The sequence below is a fragment of the Phaseolus vulgaris genome, chromosome 9 (assembly GCF_051622355.1).
Source record: "Phaseolus vulgaris cultivar YP4 chromosome 9, ASM5162235v1, whole genome shotgun sequence".
In the NCBI taxonomy this organism is placed as follows: domain Eukaryota; kingdom Viridiplantae; phylum Streptophyta; class Magnoliopsida; order Fabales; family Fabaceae; genus Phaseolus; species Phaseolus vulgaris.
Window position 1 is genome coordinate 27,488,971 of NC_143506.1, and position 21,456 is coordinate 27,510,426.

The window sequence follows — 21,456 nt, forward strand, 5'->3', positions numbered from 1 at the left end:
GTCCGTCCACATATATTACTATATTTATTATTTACTATATATATTATTATATATAGAATCTGATAAATTTATTTCCTGCAGGTTTCCTCTTTCAAAAGTCAACCAACAATTCATTAATGAGAATGCTTAAAGTAGAACGTTGTTCTTTTGCACTGGAATAGGAATTTGTTTTCATATCTTAAAAGTTAAGTTCCCCTTTTTTCACAACAACTTCTACACATGCATTTCTTCATCGAACATTGATACTACCTAAATTTTTAAATTTTTTATTCTTCTTACATTTCGAAGTTTGATTGTTTATTATGCAAAATATAGAAAAATTGTGCAAGTGTTATCCCTTTTGGAAGGTAAATTTTTGGTTTAACATTTTTAAGTATTAAATATAATTATTATATAATTATATAAATAGATATGATTATTATATAAAAATATTACACATTTTTTTTCAATATTTTAATAGTTAATTAATAAATTTATTATGTCAAAGTAATAACATAAAAGGGAGTCCCGTGCGTGACCATATACCGTCAAAATTGGCGCCAAAACAAAGCTACTGTGAACAATATATTTTACATACTTACTGCTGAAAACAGTACATACTTTTATGGCTGAAAATATTTGTTCTTACTACAATACTCCCTGAAGTTCAGTCATTCAACTTTCAATAGTTATGGAGAAACTGAAGGAAAATATTAATAGAAGAAATAGCATTCTTAGCCTTTCTCAAACAAATTCTAATGCATCAGGTATACCAACTACAATGTATATTTATATTTTTAAGTGTCATATATACATACATATAGATATAGATATATATTTCAAAATTATTTTTAGAAAACAATTTCATAGTCTATTATGATCTATATATAATCAACTGTCACGCCAATTTATGGTAAAAATATATAAAAAAATAAATGGTATGTTATAGTTCTTAATAGATTTATTGTTTGTTTATAATTTGACCTATTTTTTTAAATGATTTTTATTTTCCAGAGAATCAAAATCCAAACACAACATGCATATCTGAATCCCGCAATGGTAAGCATAAGTTTAAGCATATCTGAATCCCGCATTTTTATTTATCATTTTCACTGTAATTTTTTTTTTTTTTTTATTGCTAGCAGCTGATAATGGAAAAGATGCCAGAAGAAAAAGAAAAAATATATTGTATGAATTGCGAAGAGAGAATGTCAAAACAACAGGTAGTCAACATAATTACCTTTTTTTTATCATTAATAATACTAAATGTCAAAATTTATCCATGTATTTTTATTTTTAAACAAGTTAATCCAAATGCAATACACTTAACTCATAATTCTATGAACTTAACTTTACTGTTATCTAATTTTTTTATTATATATTTAAAAATTAGGTTCATAAAAGAAGTTAATAATCACTTATGATGTAAGAGTGAATCAACTCTCAACACAATTTATGGTAAAAATATATAAAAAATAGATTGCATGTTATAGTTTTTAACAGCTTATTATTTTACATGGGTTTTATTCTCCAGAGAATCAAAATCCAAACACAACATGCATATCTGATTCAAACAATGGTAAGTATAACTTTAACAATATTCTTTACTTTCAAAGTACTTTATCCTATTTATATATGATTTTCGTTCTAATTTTTTTTTATTTTAGTTCTCGATGCTGATAATGGAAAATATAACAGAAGAAAAAGAAGAAATATATTATATGAACTGCGCAGCAAAAAAGTTAAAACAACAGGTACTGAAACCTAAATACCTTATTTTTATATATATTTAGATTTAAATTTAGATTTAAAATATAATTAGCATTATTTGTCATCCCTTTACCTTATTTATCACCAATTATGACTTATTATTGTAGGTGGAAGTACTCCTAACTCATGTGAAGATCTTGGTTCTCCAACATCAAGAATTATGATAACAAATATCCCAGTTTATGAGAAGTTTACTCCCAACAATCAATTAATGCATTCAGCAACCAAAGTATTGTCATCAATGAGTACTGTTAGTAATTTAGAATTGCTTCAAGGTTAGTGAAAACGTATTATAAGTTTTATTCATAACAATTTAAACTAATACTACATCAATAAACATTTCAATTTTTATATATACTGTTTTTGTGGAATCATTTTTTTTTATTATTAATCAGATGTTGCCAAATCTGCAAAGGTAGAAGAGGGAAACTTCATTTATGGTCAGCGAGAAAAGGTTAATCCAACAAGAGGTAATAACAGTGACATTTTATTTCATAAACATTTTATATTACTAAAGTCAAATCTTATGCCTAATTTATTTTTTTGTAGGTCAAACTATTGTGAACTCAAGTAAGAAATTTTTGTGTCAAAGTTCTCAAAATACAAGCATAAATGATTCTATCTGTGCAAAACTGACTCCTGACAATGAATTCAACACCATGCATTCAATTCCAAAAGTATTATCATCAATGAGTACAGTTAGTAATGAAGAATTTGGTCTTACGGTGCAACTTCATGGTTAGTTTTAATGGATAATTCAACTGTTTTCATTACAATTATAGTACTAATTTATGTTTTACTATATTTTTTCTAAATAAACTGAAATCATTAAGTAGTAATAATTATCATATATATATGGTTCAAACACACTCAAATGCTAAAGTTCTTCAAATCATTTTTCTAAGATTAAGTTTAATGTAAAATAATTTATAAGTTCTTATATACTGATGTTAATTGATTTATCTTATTCGATCACTCATTGAAAGTTTTTGTTTTAGGTCAAAGTACTCTTAAATCAATTCAGGATTTTGATTCTCAGACATCTGGAATTACAGGCTCAAATTTCCTTTCTTCTCATCAGCTTACTCCTAAAAATCAGTTAAACATGATGAATTCTACTACCAAAGCAATGTCATCAATGCAAACAGTTACTCATGGAGACATTACCCTCACTCAACTTCCTCATGGTTAGTTTACGACCAGTGATTCGTTATATTTGATTAAACTATCTAGCAATGGCACATTATAATTTTATTTCTTTATTTTTTGAAAAAAAAAATATCTTTGATTTTGTGCACATTTGGGTAAAGCTGCAAAATGGTGATCAAGCTAGAGGTAGTAGAAATATAGACTAAATGAAAATTCATTTAATGAAAAACATTTTTTTAACAAAAATCATTTTGTTTTGCAATTAGTGACCCCTAAGAGTCATGTGAACGTGATGGATGCAACTTCTCAATCATTGTCATGTTTACAAACAATTTGTACTACCCCTAAATTTCAAGGTTAGTTCAGGAAACCAATGTAAATGATTTTTCGTTTATCTTTTTTGTCAATTAAATTTCAAAATCATACTCATGTTTTAGTACTAATTATTTGTTGCTTTGGAACATATTTTCTCCAGGTAATTCAGTTGCAGGGAGTTTAGGGTATGTATTTAGTAACACACTAAACTTACATAACAAGTCCGGTACACACAGTGTTGAAATCATTGAATCAGTGACCCAGAGATTGAATTTTGACGAAGATATCCAAAATGAAGAAAATAATGGTACTAAAAATTGTTAATTTATAATTCTTTTTTTTTTAATTTTGTAACAACCACTTTCTTTTATTATTTTTTGTTTCAGATGACACCAGACAAGTTTTTAGTTCTGAATTATATTCAAAAGCTGAAAATGAAGGTGCATATCTTTAACTATAACTTCTTCACTTCTTCATCAAACTAAATCAATTTATATCAGAAAAGTAATAGATCACCTTTCTTAATTTTCTGAAAATAGCTACTGTTGAATTTGGACAACCTACTATTCAATGTGAATACTGCTTGGGCGAGGTTTGGTATGAAGAAAGATCTCAGAAATCTAAGATTTATGTTAAGGTTGATTTTTCTATTTGTTGTCAAAAGGGAAAAGTACAACTCCTTTTCTTACAAAAACCTCCTAAATTGCTGTTAGATTTATTAGATGGGAAAGATAGTCGAAGTCAACACTATCTACAAAATATTAGAAGTTACAATAGTATGTTTTCATTTACTTCAATTGGAGGGAATATTCACTCTTCGATAAATGATGGATCTGGCCCTCCTCAATTTATTCTGCATGGACAAAACTATCATAGGATTGGAAGCTTGCTCCCCAATAGTGGATCATCTCCTAAGTTTGCACAACTTTACATATATGACACTCAAAATGAAGTGTAAAATAGATTATCTCACTTTGGGTATGTGTTATTTTTAGTTACTTTACTGACTTACTTTCTATTTACTGGATTAATTCAAAGATTATTTTTAATGATATATTTTTAAAAATTGCATGTAGGTCAAAAGTGAAAAATGTGACGTTTGACAAATCCTTAATTGAAGATCTTACCAAGATGATTGATGACAACAATGTTTTGGCCAAAACTTTTAGAAGAGTAAGAGAATTTCTACATGATGATGTAAATTCAGATTTTGCATTGAGGTTATTTAGACACCGATGCAAAGATCCAAGAGTGTACAATACCCCTACAACAGATGAGATAGCTGCATTAATTGTGGGTGATATGAGCAACATGGAAGTAGGGCGAGATATCATAGTGAAAAAATATTCAGGACAAATGTATAGACTCCATGAAACACATACAGCCTTTATTCCATTACAATATCCATTAATATTCCCCTTTGGAGAGGATGGGTATCAAGAACATATTCCAATACGGAATTCTGGAAGTAATAGCAGAGAACGTAAGAGAAGTCGTATTTCATTAAGGGAATTTATTGCATTTAGAATTCAAGAAAGAAATGTGGAGTTTGGGAATATAGTCCATTCACGTCGATTGTTTCAACAATTTTTGGTTGATGCATATACAATAGTTGAAGCTCAAAGATTGTCTTTTATAAGGCTAAACCAAAAAACAATCCGTTGTGATATTTTGCAAGGCGTACAAGAAGCAATGAATCGAGGAGAAACAAATTCTTCTGCAATTGGAAAGCGGATAGTTTTACCTTCATCTTTTACAGGAGGAATGAGATATATGTTCAACAATTGCCAAGATGCTATGGCCATTTGCAAAACATTTGGATATCCGGATCTATTTATCACTATTACCTGCAACGTAAATTGGTCAGAAATACGTGACTTTGTTACATCAAAAGGATTAACTGCTGCTGATAGGCCAGACATTGTTTGTAGAGTTTTCAAGATGAAATTAGATCAAATGATGATTGACTTCAAAAAAATGACTATTTTGGCAAAGTTAATGCAGGTAATCCACATTAACCCATATTTAACAGTTTGTTTGATTTATTATTATGTATTACATTTTGAAGAATTTTTTTCATATTCTTTCAGGTATGTACACTGTGGAATTTCAAAAAAGGGGTTTACCTCATGCCCACATACTACTGTGGTTGGATGGAGAGAATAAGTTAAGAAATCCAACAGATATTGATGGAGTCATTTCTGCAGAATTACCCGATGCATTTTTATATCCTAAATTGTCAAAGGCAGTGACAACCTACATGATACATGGCCCTTGCGGGGTAAGTCGAATAAGTTCACCTTGCATGATTAATGGTAGATGTTCAAAATTTTACCCAAAGAAATTTAAACTGTTGACTGCTATTGATGAGGATGGATATGCATGTTATAAACGTCAAGATAATGGAACATTCATTCTTAAAAATGGAATTAAGTTGGACAATAGAAATGTTGTGCCATATAGCCCTTTGCTACTACTGAGGTATCAAGCCCATGTTAACACAGAATATTGCAACAAATCAAATTCAATCAAGTATTTGTTTAAATATGTGAACAAGGGTCCAGATAGAGCCAATTTGAAAATTACTACTGCTGATAAAGACTCTACAGAAACCCCAGTTATTGATGAAATTAAACAGTATTATGATTGTAGATACATATCTCCATGTGAAGCTGTGTGGAGAATATTTGCCTTTGATATCCATCATAGATGGCCTCCAGTTCAACGATTAACTTTTCATCTATTGTATGAGCAACCAATTGTTTTTAAAGACAATGAAGACATTGATGAAATATTGAACTTCAATCAACATAAAACAACAATGTTTTTAGCTTGGTTTGAAGCTAATAAAATTTATCCACTGGGAAAAAATTTGACTGACTGTGAATACCCTAGATTTTTTGTTTGGATGGCAGACAGAAGAGAGTGGAAGCCAAGAAAAAATGGTCTTAGTATTGGAAGGTTAACATATATTCCTGCAGGGTCAGGGGAATTATATTATCTGAGGTTATTGTTGAATTATCAAAAGGGTTGTTGTAGCTATGATAATATCAAAACTGTTAATGGTTTCATTCACAAAACATATAAAGAGGCATGCTATGCAATGGGGCTATTGGCAGATGATAAAGAGTTTATTGATGCAATTATAGAGTGCAGTGTCCTTGCTTCAGGAAATCAGTTGAGAAGACTCTTTGTTACCCTTTTAATGATGAATACTATGTGTAGACCAGATGAAGTGTGGAACAAAACATGGAAGTTGTTATCAGATGATATTTTATACCAAAAAAGAAAGGAGTTTGTCCTACCAGGTATAATTTTATTATTTTATTTGAAATTTATAATTTATAATTTTATAATTGCTATATGACATATAATTTCTTTCCTAGGTCTTAGAATTGAAGATGCTCAAATTCAAAACCTTTTTCTTCTACAAGTAGAAGAGTTATTAATTTCAAATGGTAAGTGTTTGAAAGATTTTCCAAGTCTGCCAGAACCTATTCATTCTGATTCCTTTATTTATCAAAATAGATTCATTATTGATGAATTGAATTATGACAAAATACAAATGTCTGAAATGCATTGTTCTCTTTTTCAAACTCTTACTCCTGAGCAAGTGGAAGTTTATGAGAATATAATGACAGCAGTCCTGTCAGACCTTGGTGGATTTTTTTTCTTATATGGTTATGGGGGAACTGGAAAAACTTTCATGTGGAAAACTTTGTCCACTGGTCTTAGATCAAAAGGGTTTATTGTTTTAAATGTAGCTTCTAGCGGTATAGCTTCTTTGTTACTTCCAGGGGGAAAAACAGCTCATTCTACCTTTTGCATTCCTTTTGTAATAAATGAAGAGTCAACATGCAATATTCCTCAAGGAAGTCTTAGGGCCAAATTGTTGATCAAAACGAAATTAATTATATGGGATGAAGCCCCAATGATTAATAGGTTATGTTTTGAAGCCCTAGATAGAACTTTAAGGGATGTCATGAGAGCTGTAAGTGAAGAAAATGCTCTTAAACCTTTTGGTGGTAAAGTAATTGTATTGGGAGGAGACTTTCGTCAGATATTACCTGTTGTCAAAAATGGATCAAAGTATGACATTGTGAAGGCAACAGTAAATTACTCTGACTTATGGAAACATTGCAAAATCTTAAAACTTACAGAGAATATGAGATTAAAGAGTGATACATCAATTCAAAGTAAAACAGAAATAAAAGAGTTTGCTGATTGGATACTTCACATTGGAGATGGAGATATGGAGTTAAATGAGTTGGGACAAGGAATGATTGAAATACCGGAAGAGAATTTAATTTTAGATGTTGAACAACCTTTACTGCAGTTGGTTGAGTTTGTTTATCCCTCCTACATAAACAATGTGACATCTGATGATTCTTTTGATGATGGTGCAATATTATGTCCAACAAAAGAATGTGTGGATCAAGTGAATGAATTCATTTTATCATTAATACCAGGATCTGAAGTTTGTTATTTAAGTTCAGACAGTCCTTGCGAATGTGAAGAACAAGAAAATGCTCAAGCTGGGTGGTTTACAACTGAATTTTTAAATGAGATCAAATGCTCTGGAATTCCCAATCACTGTGTTAAATTAAAAGTCGGAGTTCCAATAATGCTTCTAAAAAATATTGATCAAGCCAATGGACTTTGCAATGGAACAAGATTACATGTAACTCACTTGGGGAAAAATGTTATTGGTGCCAAAGTTATTACTGGGAAAAATATAGGTGATCAAATATTTATTCCCAGAATGAACTTGACTCCTTCGGAAACAGGTTTGCCATTTATGTTTCAAAGAAGGCAATTTCCAATATCTTTGTGTTTTGCCATGACAATAAATAAAAGTCAAGGTCAAACTCTGAATAAAGTTGGTCTATATCTATCCCGTCCAGTCTTTACACACGGACAATTATATGTTGCTCTTTCAAGAGTAAAATCTAAGAAAGGGTTGAAGATATTGATTTTGGATGATAATGGTATTCCCACAAATTTCACTACTAACGTGGTTTACAAAGAAATATTCGAAAATGTTTGAAGTATTAACTTATAGCGTTACATATGAGGTATGAAATTTCTTTATTTATTTGAAATATATTTTTATTTATCATATTTTTTTGTAATATATGAACAACAATTTAAGAACTGATATACACTATCTCTTACAGGTTTTGATCAATGCTTTTGTTTGACACAATTATTCATGGTCATCTTGAAAGTATGGTACGTATCTTTTATTTTGACATATCTTTGTCAAGTTTGCTTAATTTAATTAATGTTTTACAGGAATTACTTATAAGAAGTAACAGTTTTGTAAAATTAAAGTTCAGAAATGATGAATCTGTAAAGCATTTGGTGACGTATGTTTACTTAAATTATTAATTACATAATTTATTATTACTATTACAAATTTCGTGTACCTATTTGTGTACTTAATCTTTTATTCAGGCTCTTGAAAGGCAATGTGAAATTCTTGATTTATGGAGTCAAATTCTATTGAGGGTTGCGTACTGGATGATCATATCTCATTCAAGATATTAAGGACAAATATCAACATTGATTCAAAAGGAAGTAATTTTAATGAAGAAATTTGATGTAGTATTAGCACTGCTTGGACAGTTTTGCAGTATATTCGTTACTCTCTGCTTATTATTTAATTTATATTCACACTATATTTTGATGATTTGTAGAATTACTATTGCACATTTCTTTATATAATGTTTTGGTCTCACCACAGGACACAATGTTTCAGGTATTGTTAATATTAGAGTTAAAACAATTTCTTAAATTTCAATACGTTTATATATTATATATATAAATTTTTATTATTATCTTATTTTAATCAGTATTTTTTTTTTTTATAACTGATATAATTTTTTTTTATCTAGAATATTTCAGGTGAGTTATTTGTTTCAAGAACCTTTACAGGTATTGTCATCATTTTTGTGTACATTTTAATAGTTTGTTTTATTAGTAATAACTATGTGTTTTATTAATTTTTAGCGTTTTTACTATTTGGACACTTTTAATTTCTTTGTGTAATGTGTTACTGTGCTCAAATTATATCTTAAATCATAACTTATACCTTAAATGATTATATAAGTTACTGTGCTCATATTATATCAACATTATGGTCCACAAGATAAAAGGTAGATCATTTCTTATTTTCAAGCTTTTTGTTTATTGATAAATGGTTGCATTAAATAGGTATCAGACTAATTAAGTCAATAATTTATTTTATTCTTTTTGAGATAGAGTGTGCCCTTTTTATTTTCCTGATACACTTCTTTCGAAATTTTTTTGATTTTTCCTATGCAAAACTTTTTTCGAAATTTAATTGTTTTTTCCTATGCAGAGTTTGTGAAGCAGGTAATCATTTCATCCCAATTTCCAAATTTAAGGATTTCAAAATTTATTTTTTTAAACAATCATTTATTTTATAAATTATTTAAATTTTAACCGTTGAATTTACATGCTTATTATTATTATTATTATTTATGTCAAATCATTATATGTTGTGAGAATTGATTTTTTTTTCTGGGACAAATTCTTTTTATGTTATATTTCTCATCATCAAACTTCTTAAAAATGAACAAATTCATTATTCAAAAATATTTATTAAATCAAACAATTTTTTAAAATCAAAAAAGATATTTAAAGGCTTTATTTATTGATAAATGTGTGCTTTCCATGTATCTGATAGCAATCAACTCACAATTTTTCAGATTGTACTTTTTTTAATTTAGTCTGACTTGCTTGATTTTGTATTTTTACAGATACACGTGGCTAATGTAATCTCTCTTACACATTTCTCAAAATATTGATTCCTCTTCCCTATCAGATTTGGTAGATATAGATAATCATTTCAACATTAAACATTAAATATTTCGCTTCCCAACAACCGTACTCATTTCTACCAAATCTTTTATAAAATATCCTTAACCCTACTTTTTTTCTGGTGCTCTACTACTTTGTTTCTGGTGGTTTCTCTATTACTCTTTTTCTCTTCTACTGAGTTCTTGGTGTTTTCTCCACTACTCATTTAATGGCGCCCAGTGCTGAAGAAATCATTAGACTTCCAACAAGAGGAGTCTTTTGGTGCATGAACAGCCGTGGTGAAGTATGTATATTTATTTTTTTTTCCAAAATTTCTTCTTTTCAACATTGTCTTCATTTCCTGACCTTTTTTTTTTCTTTATTTCATAAAAAATAGCTTGGTTATGTAGATCGGGCTTTCGCCATCGAGTTTCAAAAAGAACTGGGAAAGGAGTGGACCCTGGCTGATTCAGAAGGAAACGTCCATATAGTGGAATATAACGAAAATTTATTGTCGCCGGAAATATTGAGTGGATGGTTTAATTTATTTGATTTTTATGGTTTAATAGATGATAACTACATTTTATTCCGTTATGTGGGTCACAACGCCTTCCATATAACTGTTTATATGGATGACGTCCCTTAGAGTGGAGTAGATCGTTATTTGGAAGAAATTGAAGGGAAGGAACCCTTAAGCATTGGTCCCTTTGATCATTTTTCAATAAAGTTGTCTCGATCAAGTATCCAACTCAGTTATCTGGTTAGTATAAAATTGATTTATTTCAAAATGCTCTTTATTTTATTCTACTTTATTTCTATTTTCTTATTATTTCGATATTGTTGTAGGATCTTCCTGCTAAATTTTCACAATATATTCGACAAGGGAGATTCAACAAGGTTACTCTGCATGGTCTACTAATGAATGTGGAATGCAAGATCTTAAAAGGGAAGCCTCCTTTTAGACGGATTAAACTTGGAAAAGGGTGGAAGAATTTCTGTAGTCTTCATTCTTATCGTGAAGGAGACAAGATAATCTTCGAATGTGATACGAGAAATCCTTCTTCTCATATCAGGGTTTTGTTACTTACTTCTATTCACAGTTTAAGTTATCCTGCATAATTTCGGTTATTATTCTCATAGCATAATAGTTACCAAGGACTAAGAAAGCTCATACATATTTATGTTTCTGCTTGGACTTTTTTGGAAAACTGAACAGTTAGGTACTCTTTATGTTTATATTATATTCACTATATGTTTCTGTTTAGTATTGTTCATATTCTATTTGTTCATCTGTTTATTTATAAATTTGTTTCATTATCTGGTATATTTATAATAGGTTGGCATTATTACATATGTTTAACACTATAACAATTGCCAGTATATTAAAGTCAGAAAAATCTTTTATCATATTTTTTATTATATATATTTTGTGTTAATATTAGAGAATACTTATATTCGTTTTATTCTTTGTATATTGTCTATTATTAATTAGTCATTCAAGTATTAATTGTTGCTTTTTTTTTATATAGAAACATGATGATGTATATATGTTTATTATTGTTGTATGGTTTTTAAGATCTTTAGTTATTTATATAATAGTATTTCATTATGTTTTAGTTGTATTATATTACATTACATTTTAATTTAATTTAGATCATAAAAGGTGAATTCATAATTTAATATGATTTTGCCTACAATCTGTTTCTCGAAGAAACACACATTTACTGAGAGTTTTTTTGTAATAATTGTACTTGGTATAATCTCCTGAATTCTATTTTTTAATTGTAAACATTTTTTGGAGAGTTTATTCTATTTTTTAATTGCAAAGATTTTTTGGAGAGTTTTTTTGCAGATTAAATTACAGGTTGAAGATAGCATGAGGTTGGTGAAGAGGACTTCAAAATAAGAGGACTTCAAAATGGACACATAGTATTAGATAATTGTTTATATAATAATCTATTTGTTCAAAATATTTTATTGTATTGATATTGTAATGTATTTATTATGGCCAAAATATATTGATGAATTTTTAATTATGTTACATTATTTAAATTCATTAATATACTAAAATTATATAAATTTATACTATTGCAATATATTTAATTTCATTTCATCAAATTAATAATTTATATATATCTAAATAAATTTATTATTTTTAATATTAATATTTAAATATAAAAATTTCGAAAAAGTCACGTGCGTTGCACGGGTCAACCTACTAGTCATATTATATTTGTGAGGTTTTAGTTTTTATAGTGATATCCATTACCAAAATGAGGATGATATTTGTTATGAGTTGTGCTTTTTTGTTGTGATTTTTTTGTGTGTGAGATTTTAGTATCTATAGTGATATTAATTAATGAAATGAGGACTATATTATTTTTATTATGATTTTTTTTTATGGGAATTATTCTTCAAGTGATTATTAATTTATTGTGGATTTTTTTCTATAAATGGTGTGGTTTTTTAATTCCTAATATGAGCAAAAAAATATTTAACAGGTAAAGCGTGTTCATGACTTCATCATCCTTAGAAAAAAAAACTAAAGAAATCGTGTTGCATGAAAATAATTTTGACTTATGTTTCAAAGAAGTTTTTCACCCTACACTATTTTGATTAGACAATAAAGTCATCCACATTAAAAATTACTAATGCTAAAATCAGCAAGCCTAGAGTTGTGCATGCTTAACACAATGTAATTGTAATAATATTGAAGTCGTGCATGGGTGATGACTTCAGTTGTATTACAATTACACTGAATTCGTACTTAACAATCACAACTTCAACCTTGTTGAGTTTTTTTTTTTTCCGATTCTTTTGTTGTTTGTGTTTTTTTTAATGAAACAATTAATTAAATTGTAAAATTCTTAATAAAAATTATAAAAAAAATTAATTTAAAAAATTTGAACATTAATTGAAATTTAATTAAAAAATGGTTTTAAAATTGTATATCATACATCAATCCTAACTTAAAAACGAAAATGTCACACCTAAATCCTAACCTCTAAATCCTAAACTTAAATCATAACCCCTAAGAACAACCTTACAATAAAAATTATAAACAATAAATATAAATCCTAAAACTGAAAATACTTAAACCATAAACCTAATGTAAACCTAACAATATTGTTTGTTCTTTTTTGGGTTAAAACAATTGTTCTAATTAACTTGTCATATTCGTTCGTTTTCCTTCATGTCATAGTTCCTTGTTGTTTTATTTACTATTACCTAATAAAATATAATTTTATTATTAAATAATCTCTCTAAAAACTAAATTTATTATTAAATAATTTTACGATTTTGTGTTTTTACCTTTGAGTTTAGAGTTTTTATTTAGGATTTACTTGTGACGATTTTGGTTAGGGTTTATCTTTTATAGTGTGGAGTTTAAGATTTTAACACATTTTTTAATTAAATTTTCAATTCAAAAAACCACTAAATTTATTCAAATTTCGTAACCATTTTTTTTTTCAAAATTTTATAATTTAATTAATTATTTCATTTAAAAAACAAACAATTTTTTTTAAAAAATAAGTAAAACGTGCACGCTGAACTCGACTTTAGTACAATTATAATATAATTGAAGTCGTCATTCCCATACACGACTTTTTGTTTTTGTTTGTTTAGAGTGTTGAACCTGTTGGTTTAAGTTATGGTAAATTGATCTAGTTCTTTGGTCTCTTGTATTAGGTGGTGACTTTTCTTCCTCTCTTGGCTTTGTTTGAATTAGAGGGTGTGGAGGAGTGGAAGTGTGAAGATTTGAGAAGAAAGTGTGAAGAAAGTTGAGAGTGTTTGGATTGGGGTATGTTAGAGTGGATGTGTGAGGAAAATTTATTGAAATATGTGAGTGATGTGATGATTGTAAGAATATTTTGAATTATTTTTAATAGTGTAAATGATAAGATTACAAATTTACCATTGTGTATAAAAAAAAGAAAAAAATTATAATTATTTTTGTGCACATTTTATTCAATAAAAATAATTTAAATTTTCAATTATAAATAAAAGAATAAAATAATGTAAAATTCAAATAAATAAATAAAATATAAAATGTAAATATAATTATATTAATTCTCAATTTATTAATTTATTTAATTTTGTTAGTTAAATTAATGTATTTAGATAATTTTAATATTATTTATGATTCTTTAAATTATATATATATATATAAATAAAAAGTAATGCTCCAATAAAGGTAATGTTAAAATACTAATTTCAAATTTTGTTATTTTATATTTTCCTACTGAAAAATACTAATTTCAAATAAAAACAAAATCTTTTTAAATAAAGAAATAAATGTTAAAAAATACTTTTGTAAACAAAAGAATTAAAAAATAAAGGAATATTCTAAACACAGAAAATTCAATGTTTTATGACTAATATGAAAAAACACTATTAATCAATAAAAAACAATAATTATATTAATTTGGTCTAGATTTAAAATAGATTTTAATTAAAACAAATTGATTCACATTATATTTAATTAAAAAAAATTAAAGTTTTAATTATAAATAAAAGAAAATATAATTTAATGGCACATAATCGATTATCACTTTCGTTAAAAACAACACATAATCGATTATCCAAAGTTTTATGGTACATAATCGATTATTTATGCAGTTAAAAAACCAACATAATCGATTATGGTCATACATAATCGATTATGTTCACTTTTGTATAGCCTCCATAATCGATTATGGTCATACATATACATAATCGATTATGTTCACTTTTGTATAACCTCCATAATCGATTATGTTACGAATTTTCAGTTGCTCACATTCATTCCATATACTTTCAAAATTCACACAATACTGAGGGTACAAATGACTTTGCACTCATTGTACCTGACTTTCACTTACTCACCCTCTCCTTTCTCTTCACTTCTCAAAGGACCCTCATTTTGGCCAACTTTCTCCTCACCCTCACCATTCAACAGATACAAACGGGGTGGCACCCAACATCCGTCTGCGGCTACAGTGTCACCCCCAATCCAAACACAGGCTTAGGGTGGGTTGCTAGTAGAGGTATGTTTTATTTTTATGTTTTGTATAAAAGTTGAACCTAACCTCTAAAATGATTCTATTTATTAATTATTTATAATTCATTTTCAGAATAAATGACTTCATTAATAATCAAAATTGGCCGGACAACTTCTTTTATCAAAACATAATTCTAGCAAAATTATTTTAATGCCATACAACTTCTTTGGTAATTGCTGTCTGATGATGAAGTTGTGGAGTTCAAAGGTGACTTTTATTCTTTGATTTGGTATACATAAAGAACGCTCTACCAATTGTGAGAATAATTTTTTTATTCCTTTCAAGAATTCCCAAAACAGATTGCAACATTTCAAAAAGAAAAAAAAACATATAATTATTGTCAAACACCAACATGAAAAATCTTACATGAAGTTTGACACTCAGTATGACACGCATCATAATTTGGGAAGGGAGTTGTAAAAATGTCATGTTCATTTCGAAAGTTCCTAAATAAAGGATTGCATATAAACATACGTCGAAGTTGGTATTATAAAGTTTATTATAAATAAATTTGACATCAGATCATAAAAAAAGAATATCAAATTTATGTAAAGAATATAGTGAGTCATCCATCAAATCAGCATAATTATTATCAAAACTTAATATGGTTCTCGAAGAAATCTCGAGTAGATTTAAAATAAATACTGCAAGTATGTACAATATATGCTATATTGAGTGTTAATTATTATTAATATATCATGGTAATTTTTTAAAATATAAGATTGAATAATAGTTCTAAATTGTTGAAATTGACATGAATATGATATGTGATAATTAAGGGTGACAAAAATAAATCGAATCCTACAAAATTGAAATAGTTGAATCTACCAGTTTAACATTATCCATTACGGATACTACACCAAATTTGCGTGTCATCCTTTTATAAAAAAAAAAGTGACAATTTTATTAAATGTTCCAACAGGATTTATGGATGGTCAATATCATCTCGCAGCAAAACAATTTTTGTTTCCCATACAAGGGTGTCAGGAACCACCTTAATGAAACAACAGTTTCTCCCCATGCACGATAGATGTCTATACATCAGAATTAAGTCTTTTCCGTCCACAAGTTCATGGCACTTATTTCATGGAGAACACCATTTGGAATTTCTGAATCAAAGCACAAGAATGTTAATTTCATTTCATTCTATCCAACTATGCTACTTTATCACTGTAATGCAGTCTCAACAACTATAACAATGTAAACACATAACAAAACTTACTTCTTCTAAGAGGCTTTGGTGCAATTCTTACAAGTACCGGAAAAAATGCAGGGTTCATTAGCATATGTATATGTCCCAGAACATGTACACTTCGGGACAGATAAAACAAAATCTTTCTGTTGTTGAATGCCTTGAAAAGTAAACTTGGATGAATACGAAGAACGGAACTTCTTTTGAAGCCAAAGGGTTTTAGGAAAACAGTTAAAGTGTTCATTATCTGAATCGAGGATTGATGGATCTAGATGAGCACCGTTGCATCCCTTTTCCTTGGAAGAATCCACTTCAGCACATGATGTTCTCATACTCTCTTGAAATGATCTATTCAAAAATCTTTCTCCTGAGCTCAGCAAGTTCCCTTCACAACTCCTCAAAGCTGTTACAGCATCCATTCCACAATCAGAGGTAGAAGTTTTGTCCTTCATCATGGGATTTTCAGAGGTGCAATCAGCACAATCTGATTCACTTCCTTGTTCATTAGATGATGCTGACTTCTGTTGCCGATTTCTGCGGGAACAAGTGAAGATACTGAAAGTTGATCTCTTCAATTTGGAATACTTAGAATCTGAAGCACAAGGTGTATAAGTGATCCTCAACTCCACATTGCAACCCAATATGAATTGCAAGGAGCTTGCAATCATTTTCCATGACTTCTCGGCCTTGGATACATGGTGGCTATGGTGGAACTCCAACTCGGCTATAGCAAGACCTGCAAATTAGTGTATTATTAAATTCATCACTCAGTACATTAGGGAGGAGAACTAAAAGGAGTGCAGTATATTCAACTTCAAAAATATAAATCTGACCAAGATTATGGAAAAGAAGCTGAATTTGATGGCACATACTTGCTAAATCATAGAATATATTTAAAAAACACACTCCCTCCAAATGGTTAAAATTTACAAGGAAAGTACAAAATCAAGAGGGAAGTTCATAAAATAAAAGTGAGACCCACACAACTGTCATTTCTAATAAATTCCAACCAACATGAGTTTATTTAAAGGGGTGTTCTAAAAGGGCGTGTTGGTGGCCTTTCTCTTTATACAATAAAGAAGCAAATTTCTCAAAGAAGAAGTGTGACAAAACCCCCAAACATAACAGCAGAAAGCAGGTCTACTATGATGCGATAAATTTTTAACTGAATGGTAAATGAATAGCAACACTAGAAAAAGAGAAAGGAAATTACAAGCTGTACTGCGATCAACATGAAGTGACGACAACTTCCCCTTCTTCCTGAGAAAAGTTTTGAGCTGACTAGAATGACACATCTGAGTGGCTTTATACCAAATGGAATCCAATGTTCCTTTGTGATCCTCCGGCACTTCTAATCTGTATGACTTGTTAGCACACAGGCCTGTTGCAAAATGCTCCAAGTTTTGACCTGTGAGGATAGTGTAATGAGGCTGTTAGTATTTATATCCAACACACCAAGGAGAAAAGGAATTGAAAATAATGTAACAAGCCAAGGAAAAAGGTTAAGCTCGCCTCCATTGCATGCACCTCTAAGACTAAATTTGGTGTCATTTGCATCCACAGATTGATAATCTACAGAGCTTAACTGTAGGAGAGCTACGGTGAACCATGTTGTTTGATTCTTCGAAATTCTCAACTGCTTCTCAGTTTCAGAAAGTATTTTCAATGCATTGTTTAGTTTCTGCAGATCAGCTTCCGCTATAATAGAGAAAACAATCAGTCAGATAACAGAACTAAGATATGAGCATAATAGAATTTTACCAGAGAGACAAACATTAAGTGCAAAAACGTTGAAACACCAAATGCATTTTTGCTTAAAGCTAAATAGAATATAAAATAAATTATGCTTCAGAAACACCACTTACAGGTATATTTCCTGTAAAATCTACTTCTGACTTCTGAACCACTATTTTCGCATTTCCCTGCAAGTATGTCCATAATGAGATTTGCTAGTTGTGATACAAGTTGCAAAGGATCTATCCTTGATCTCATCAGCTCCCGAGCTCTAATGACTGTATTTGAAGTGTCGGATGAAAAAGCTAGATCCAGCAAATCTAGTAATTCATCATCAGAAACGATCCCAGTCTGCAGAACAACAAATGGGTAAGCAAGAATGCCAAGGAAAAATTGAAGTTAGTTGGAGGGAATACATATATGGAACAAAAGTGGTAGACTTACAAGTTCATAAGCTAAAGAAATATTGATCTTTTTACCAAGCAAACTCATCTGATCAAGCATCATTTCTGCATCCCTAACAGACCCACAGGATTTTGCAGCAATAAAGTCCAAAGCTTCCTGTTCAAAATCAAGACTTTCTTCGGCGCAAATATTTTGTAATCTGCATACAATGTCAGCGTCTTTAACCTTTGGAAAGTGATACCTCTGGGCACGGGAAACCACAGTCCGAGGAAGCTTATCCAAATCAGGAGTGATCATCACAAAAACAACATGTTGAGAAAGGTTCTCTAGACTATTTGAAATGCTTGCCCATGTCTCCCCGTTCAATAGCTGGCACTCATCAACAATGAAAACCTTGAAACGCGAAGAGACTGGAGGGATGCTTGAACTCTTAACAAGGGATTTAACCTGGTCGGTGCGATTGATTCTCACAGAATCCACTTCCTTAACATCTTTACTTCTTCCAGAAAAGAATATAATACATTCTCTGCATAGGCCACATGGCCTCTGCTCCTCAAAAGAAAGGCAATTCAGTGCAGCAGCAAATATCCTAGATGCAGATGTCTTGCCGGTGCCACGCGGACCATAGAAGAGGTAAAATGATGTTATTCTTCCTCTGGAGATAGCCCCCAACAAAGACCTCACTACCACATTTTGTCCCACCAAATCACTAAATGATTTAGGCCTAAATTTCATGGACAAACTCCTAGGAGTTTCCAAATTCAGACTAATCCCACCACCATTGTGTCTCATGCTTCTGTGTGAATGAAGATCTGACTCGTCAACTCGCTGAGATATCAAAGGACGGTCTTCTATCTCACCATATAGATTTGATTCTCTAAATCTTGGTGATCTTGACCAACAGCAGCTTATTCCACACCCGTTATCATTATTATCTAAACCATCCATATCTTGATTTATACCTACTGAACCACTGTAGGGTGAGAAAGCATCATAACCAGAAGGGTATGGACTAGCATTGCCATCATCAGTACTGCCTACTAACTCTGATGGTTTTACTTTATTCTTGCGCAGAGACTTTTTTGCTGACTTAGAGCAATCTAATCTCCCTAATTGAGATGATCTAGCAGTTGCTATATAACATGAATCCCCATCCTTGAAATCATTGTTACTTGGAAGCACAATACGAGCCAAGTCCAATTCTTTACTCCCATGGTTGCTACCACAGCTTTCACTTTTACGCTTAGAGTAAACTAGTTCACCATCTTGTTGGACACCCTGACAAGAAATTCCACTAGGCTTCAACCTTGAGTTGAATACAAAATCAGCATCATTCTGCTCCCATTGTCCCTTGAAACCTAAAATTCTTGATCTGAGAGCAGCATTGTCATCAGAATCACGTGGCCGTGCAGCATCAGAAAACCGCAGGGAAATCTCATTAGCAGAACCGTTTTCCCAGTGCACATTATCAACCAAAGAAGAGAGTTTGCTCATAGAATTAGTTGAAGGATCCCTCAATGACCTGACTCTCCTCAATGCCACAAGAGTTTTAGAAATTGGAATATCAACTGAATGCCGCCGCCCTTCCATCATCATCTCACACTTAGAAAGTCAGAATCCACTACAAACAATGCAACCTTCACTACCTGCAAGACATACAAAACATCAACACAAAGCGAAATAGAAATCACACAGAGAGTTTGCACTACAAAAAGGGGTGGGGGACATAACACAACCCAGCAAAGCAAAGCACAAAAACGCAGTTCTCTATACCTCCTATACACCACTTCAAGAAAACATACAAAGATAATGTGGTCAAAATAAACAATAATGATACATCAACACCTTATCATTCTTAAACACTTTATTAAACCTTCTTCATTTTATATTTCTCTCTCTATCTCTTCTTTCTTTATCTCTCTAGCTCCCACTTTCTTTTTTAAAATCTCAAGGTGGTCTACCTGTCATTTCTCCAAAACAAAATAAAAATTTGTAGAAAAATGTAAAAGTTCACCCATATGGGGTGGATTGGGAACTGAAAAAGAGAGATAAGAAAATGGTACATACAATAAAAAAATAGGATAGTAAATAGTAAAGAAAATAGAAACAACAAAGAAAACGAGAGAGATGAAAAGATAGAAACACAGAAAATCAAGTATAACTTAATGCCAACAACATATGTAATTGGCCTGCAAGTAAATGAATTATTTAATGGCTAAAAAAGACAAGTGATGTCCAACAGTAGAAAACGACCTTGAACAACACAGAGCAGCAAGCAATCCCATTGAGGCACTAACGTTTCCTCTCCCCTGCAGTGGAACACATGCCGAAGCGGTTTATATTCCCACAGCAATATGATAACAAAATAAAAACAAAAAAATATAAAAGAACAGAAACGTGGAGGAGGGAGAGAATCTGGAGTTCAAATTTCCATAACATAAAATAATGCATGAGGAGAGAAAAAACAAAGCTAAAGGACAAAGTTGAAACGAGGGAAAACCAGTTACAGAGAGGCAGAAAGAAACCTGGGAAGAGAAAAAGAAGTAAATGTGGTAGAAGCAGCAGTGTTGAATGCAAGGAGGGAGATATAGAAGGGGGAGTGGCAAAACAGTAAATGTTGTAAATGTGATGGGTGGTGAGATGAGTGCAGTTAAGAGGTTCGGGTTTGAGAGGTTTGTTGGGAGTCTCTCGACCAACGAGCCCTTTTCAGAAAGGAGAGGGTAGTTTGGTAATTTGAGATAATGGTTTCGGTTAATTTAGTTGAAAGAAAAAAAAAAACAAAAAAAACTGAGGTTACTGTCGGATCCTGATGCTTACTTTTCTCCTCAAGTTGTTCCACATTGCATTCTTTGCTTGCTTCACTTTCCGAGGCCTAGGACCAGCACACTCCTGTGCCCCCCACAAGGTTGCTCACTCTCCTACGCTACAATTTATTAATTATTGCTAAAATCTCAATTATTTCGTACAACTTTGTCTTTTTAGTATCTTTGCACTTTACACTAGTACTACTACATTAGTCAATGCTGTCTTTTATACTACAAAATC

General features: G+C 30.5%; 1 protein-coding gene and 1 pseudogene across 9 annotated transcripts; one reads left to right on the top strand and one right to left on the bottom strand.

Moving 5' to 3' along the window:
• The first annotated feature begins 670 nt into the window (after nucleotides 1-670).
• On the top strand, nucleotides 671-8,260 carry LOC137822327 (uncharacterized; annotated as a pseudogene).
• Nucleotides 8,261-15,881: 7,621 nt separating this feature from the next.
• Nucleotides 15,882-21,075, bottom strand: LOC137822066 (protein STICHEL-like 2). Of its 9 annotated transcripts, none has more exons than XM_068626961.2 (7): nucleotides 20,665-20,776; nucleotides 18,451-20,057; nucleotides 18,138-18,357; nucleotides 17,785-17,970; nucleotides 17,486-17,680; nucleotides 16,303-17,008; nucleotides 15,882-16,189 (listed from the first exon to the last, which is right to left on the bottom strand). In XM_068626961.2, exons 2-6 carry the CDS (start codon nucleotides 20,005-20,007, stop codon nucleotides 16,308-16,310), a joined length of 2,859 nt encoding a protein of 952 aa, XP_068483062.1. In that variant the 5' UTR covers nucleotides 20,008-20,057; nucleotides 20,665-20,776; the 3' UTR covers nucleotides 15,882-16,189; nucleotides 16,303-16,307. The 9 variants fall into 9 exon arrangements, with proteins under 9 accessions (XP_068483062.1, XP_090152042.1, XP_068483071.1 ...); XM_090295916.1 differs by having other exon boundaries at nucleotides 17,800-17,970; nucleotides 20,665-20,767; XM_068626970.1 differs by lacking the exon at nucleotides 20,665-20,776 and adding an exon at nucleotides 20,185-20,268 and having other exon boundaries at nucleotides 17,800-17,970.
• Nucleotides 21,076-21,456: the final 381 nt, after the last annotated feature.

Bases quoted from the DNA above. Each gene is read 5' to 3' on its own strand.
- LOC137822066 (XM_068626961.2), bottom strand. From the start codon at position 20,007: ATGATGATGGAAGGGCGGCGGCATTCAGTTGATATTCCAATTTCTAAA. The intron at 18,358-18,450 runs GTAAGTCTACCA...GTTGTTCTGCAG, and splicing joins TTTCTTTAGCTTATGAACTT to ACTGGGATCGTTTCTGATGA. The intron at 17,009-17,485 runs GTAATTTCCTTT...ACTAATTTGCAG, and splicing joins TGTTGATCGCAGTACAGCTT to GTCTTGCTATAGCCGAGTTG.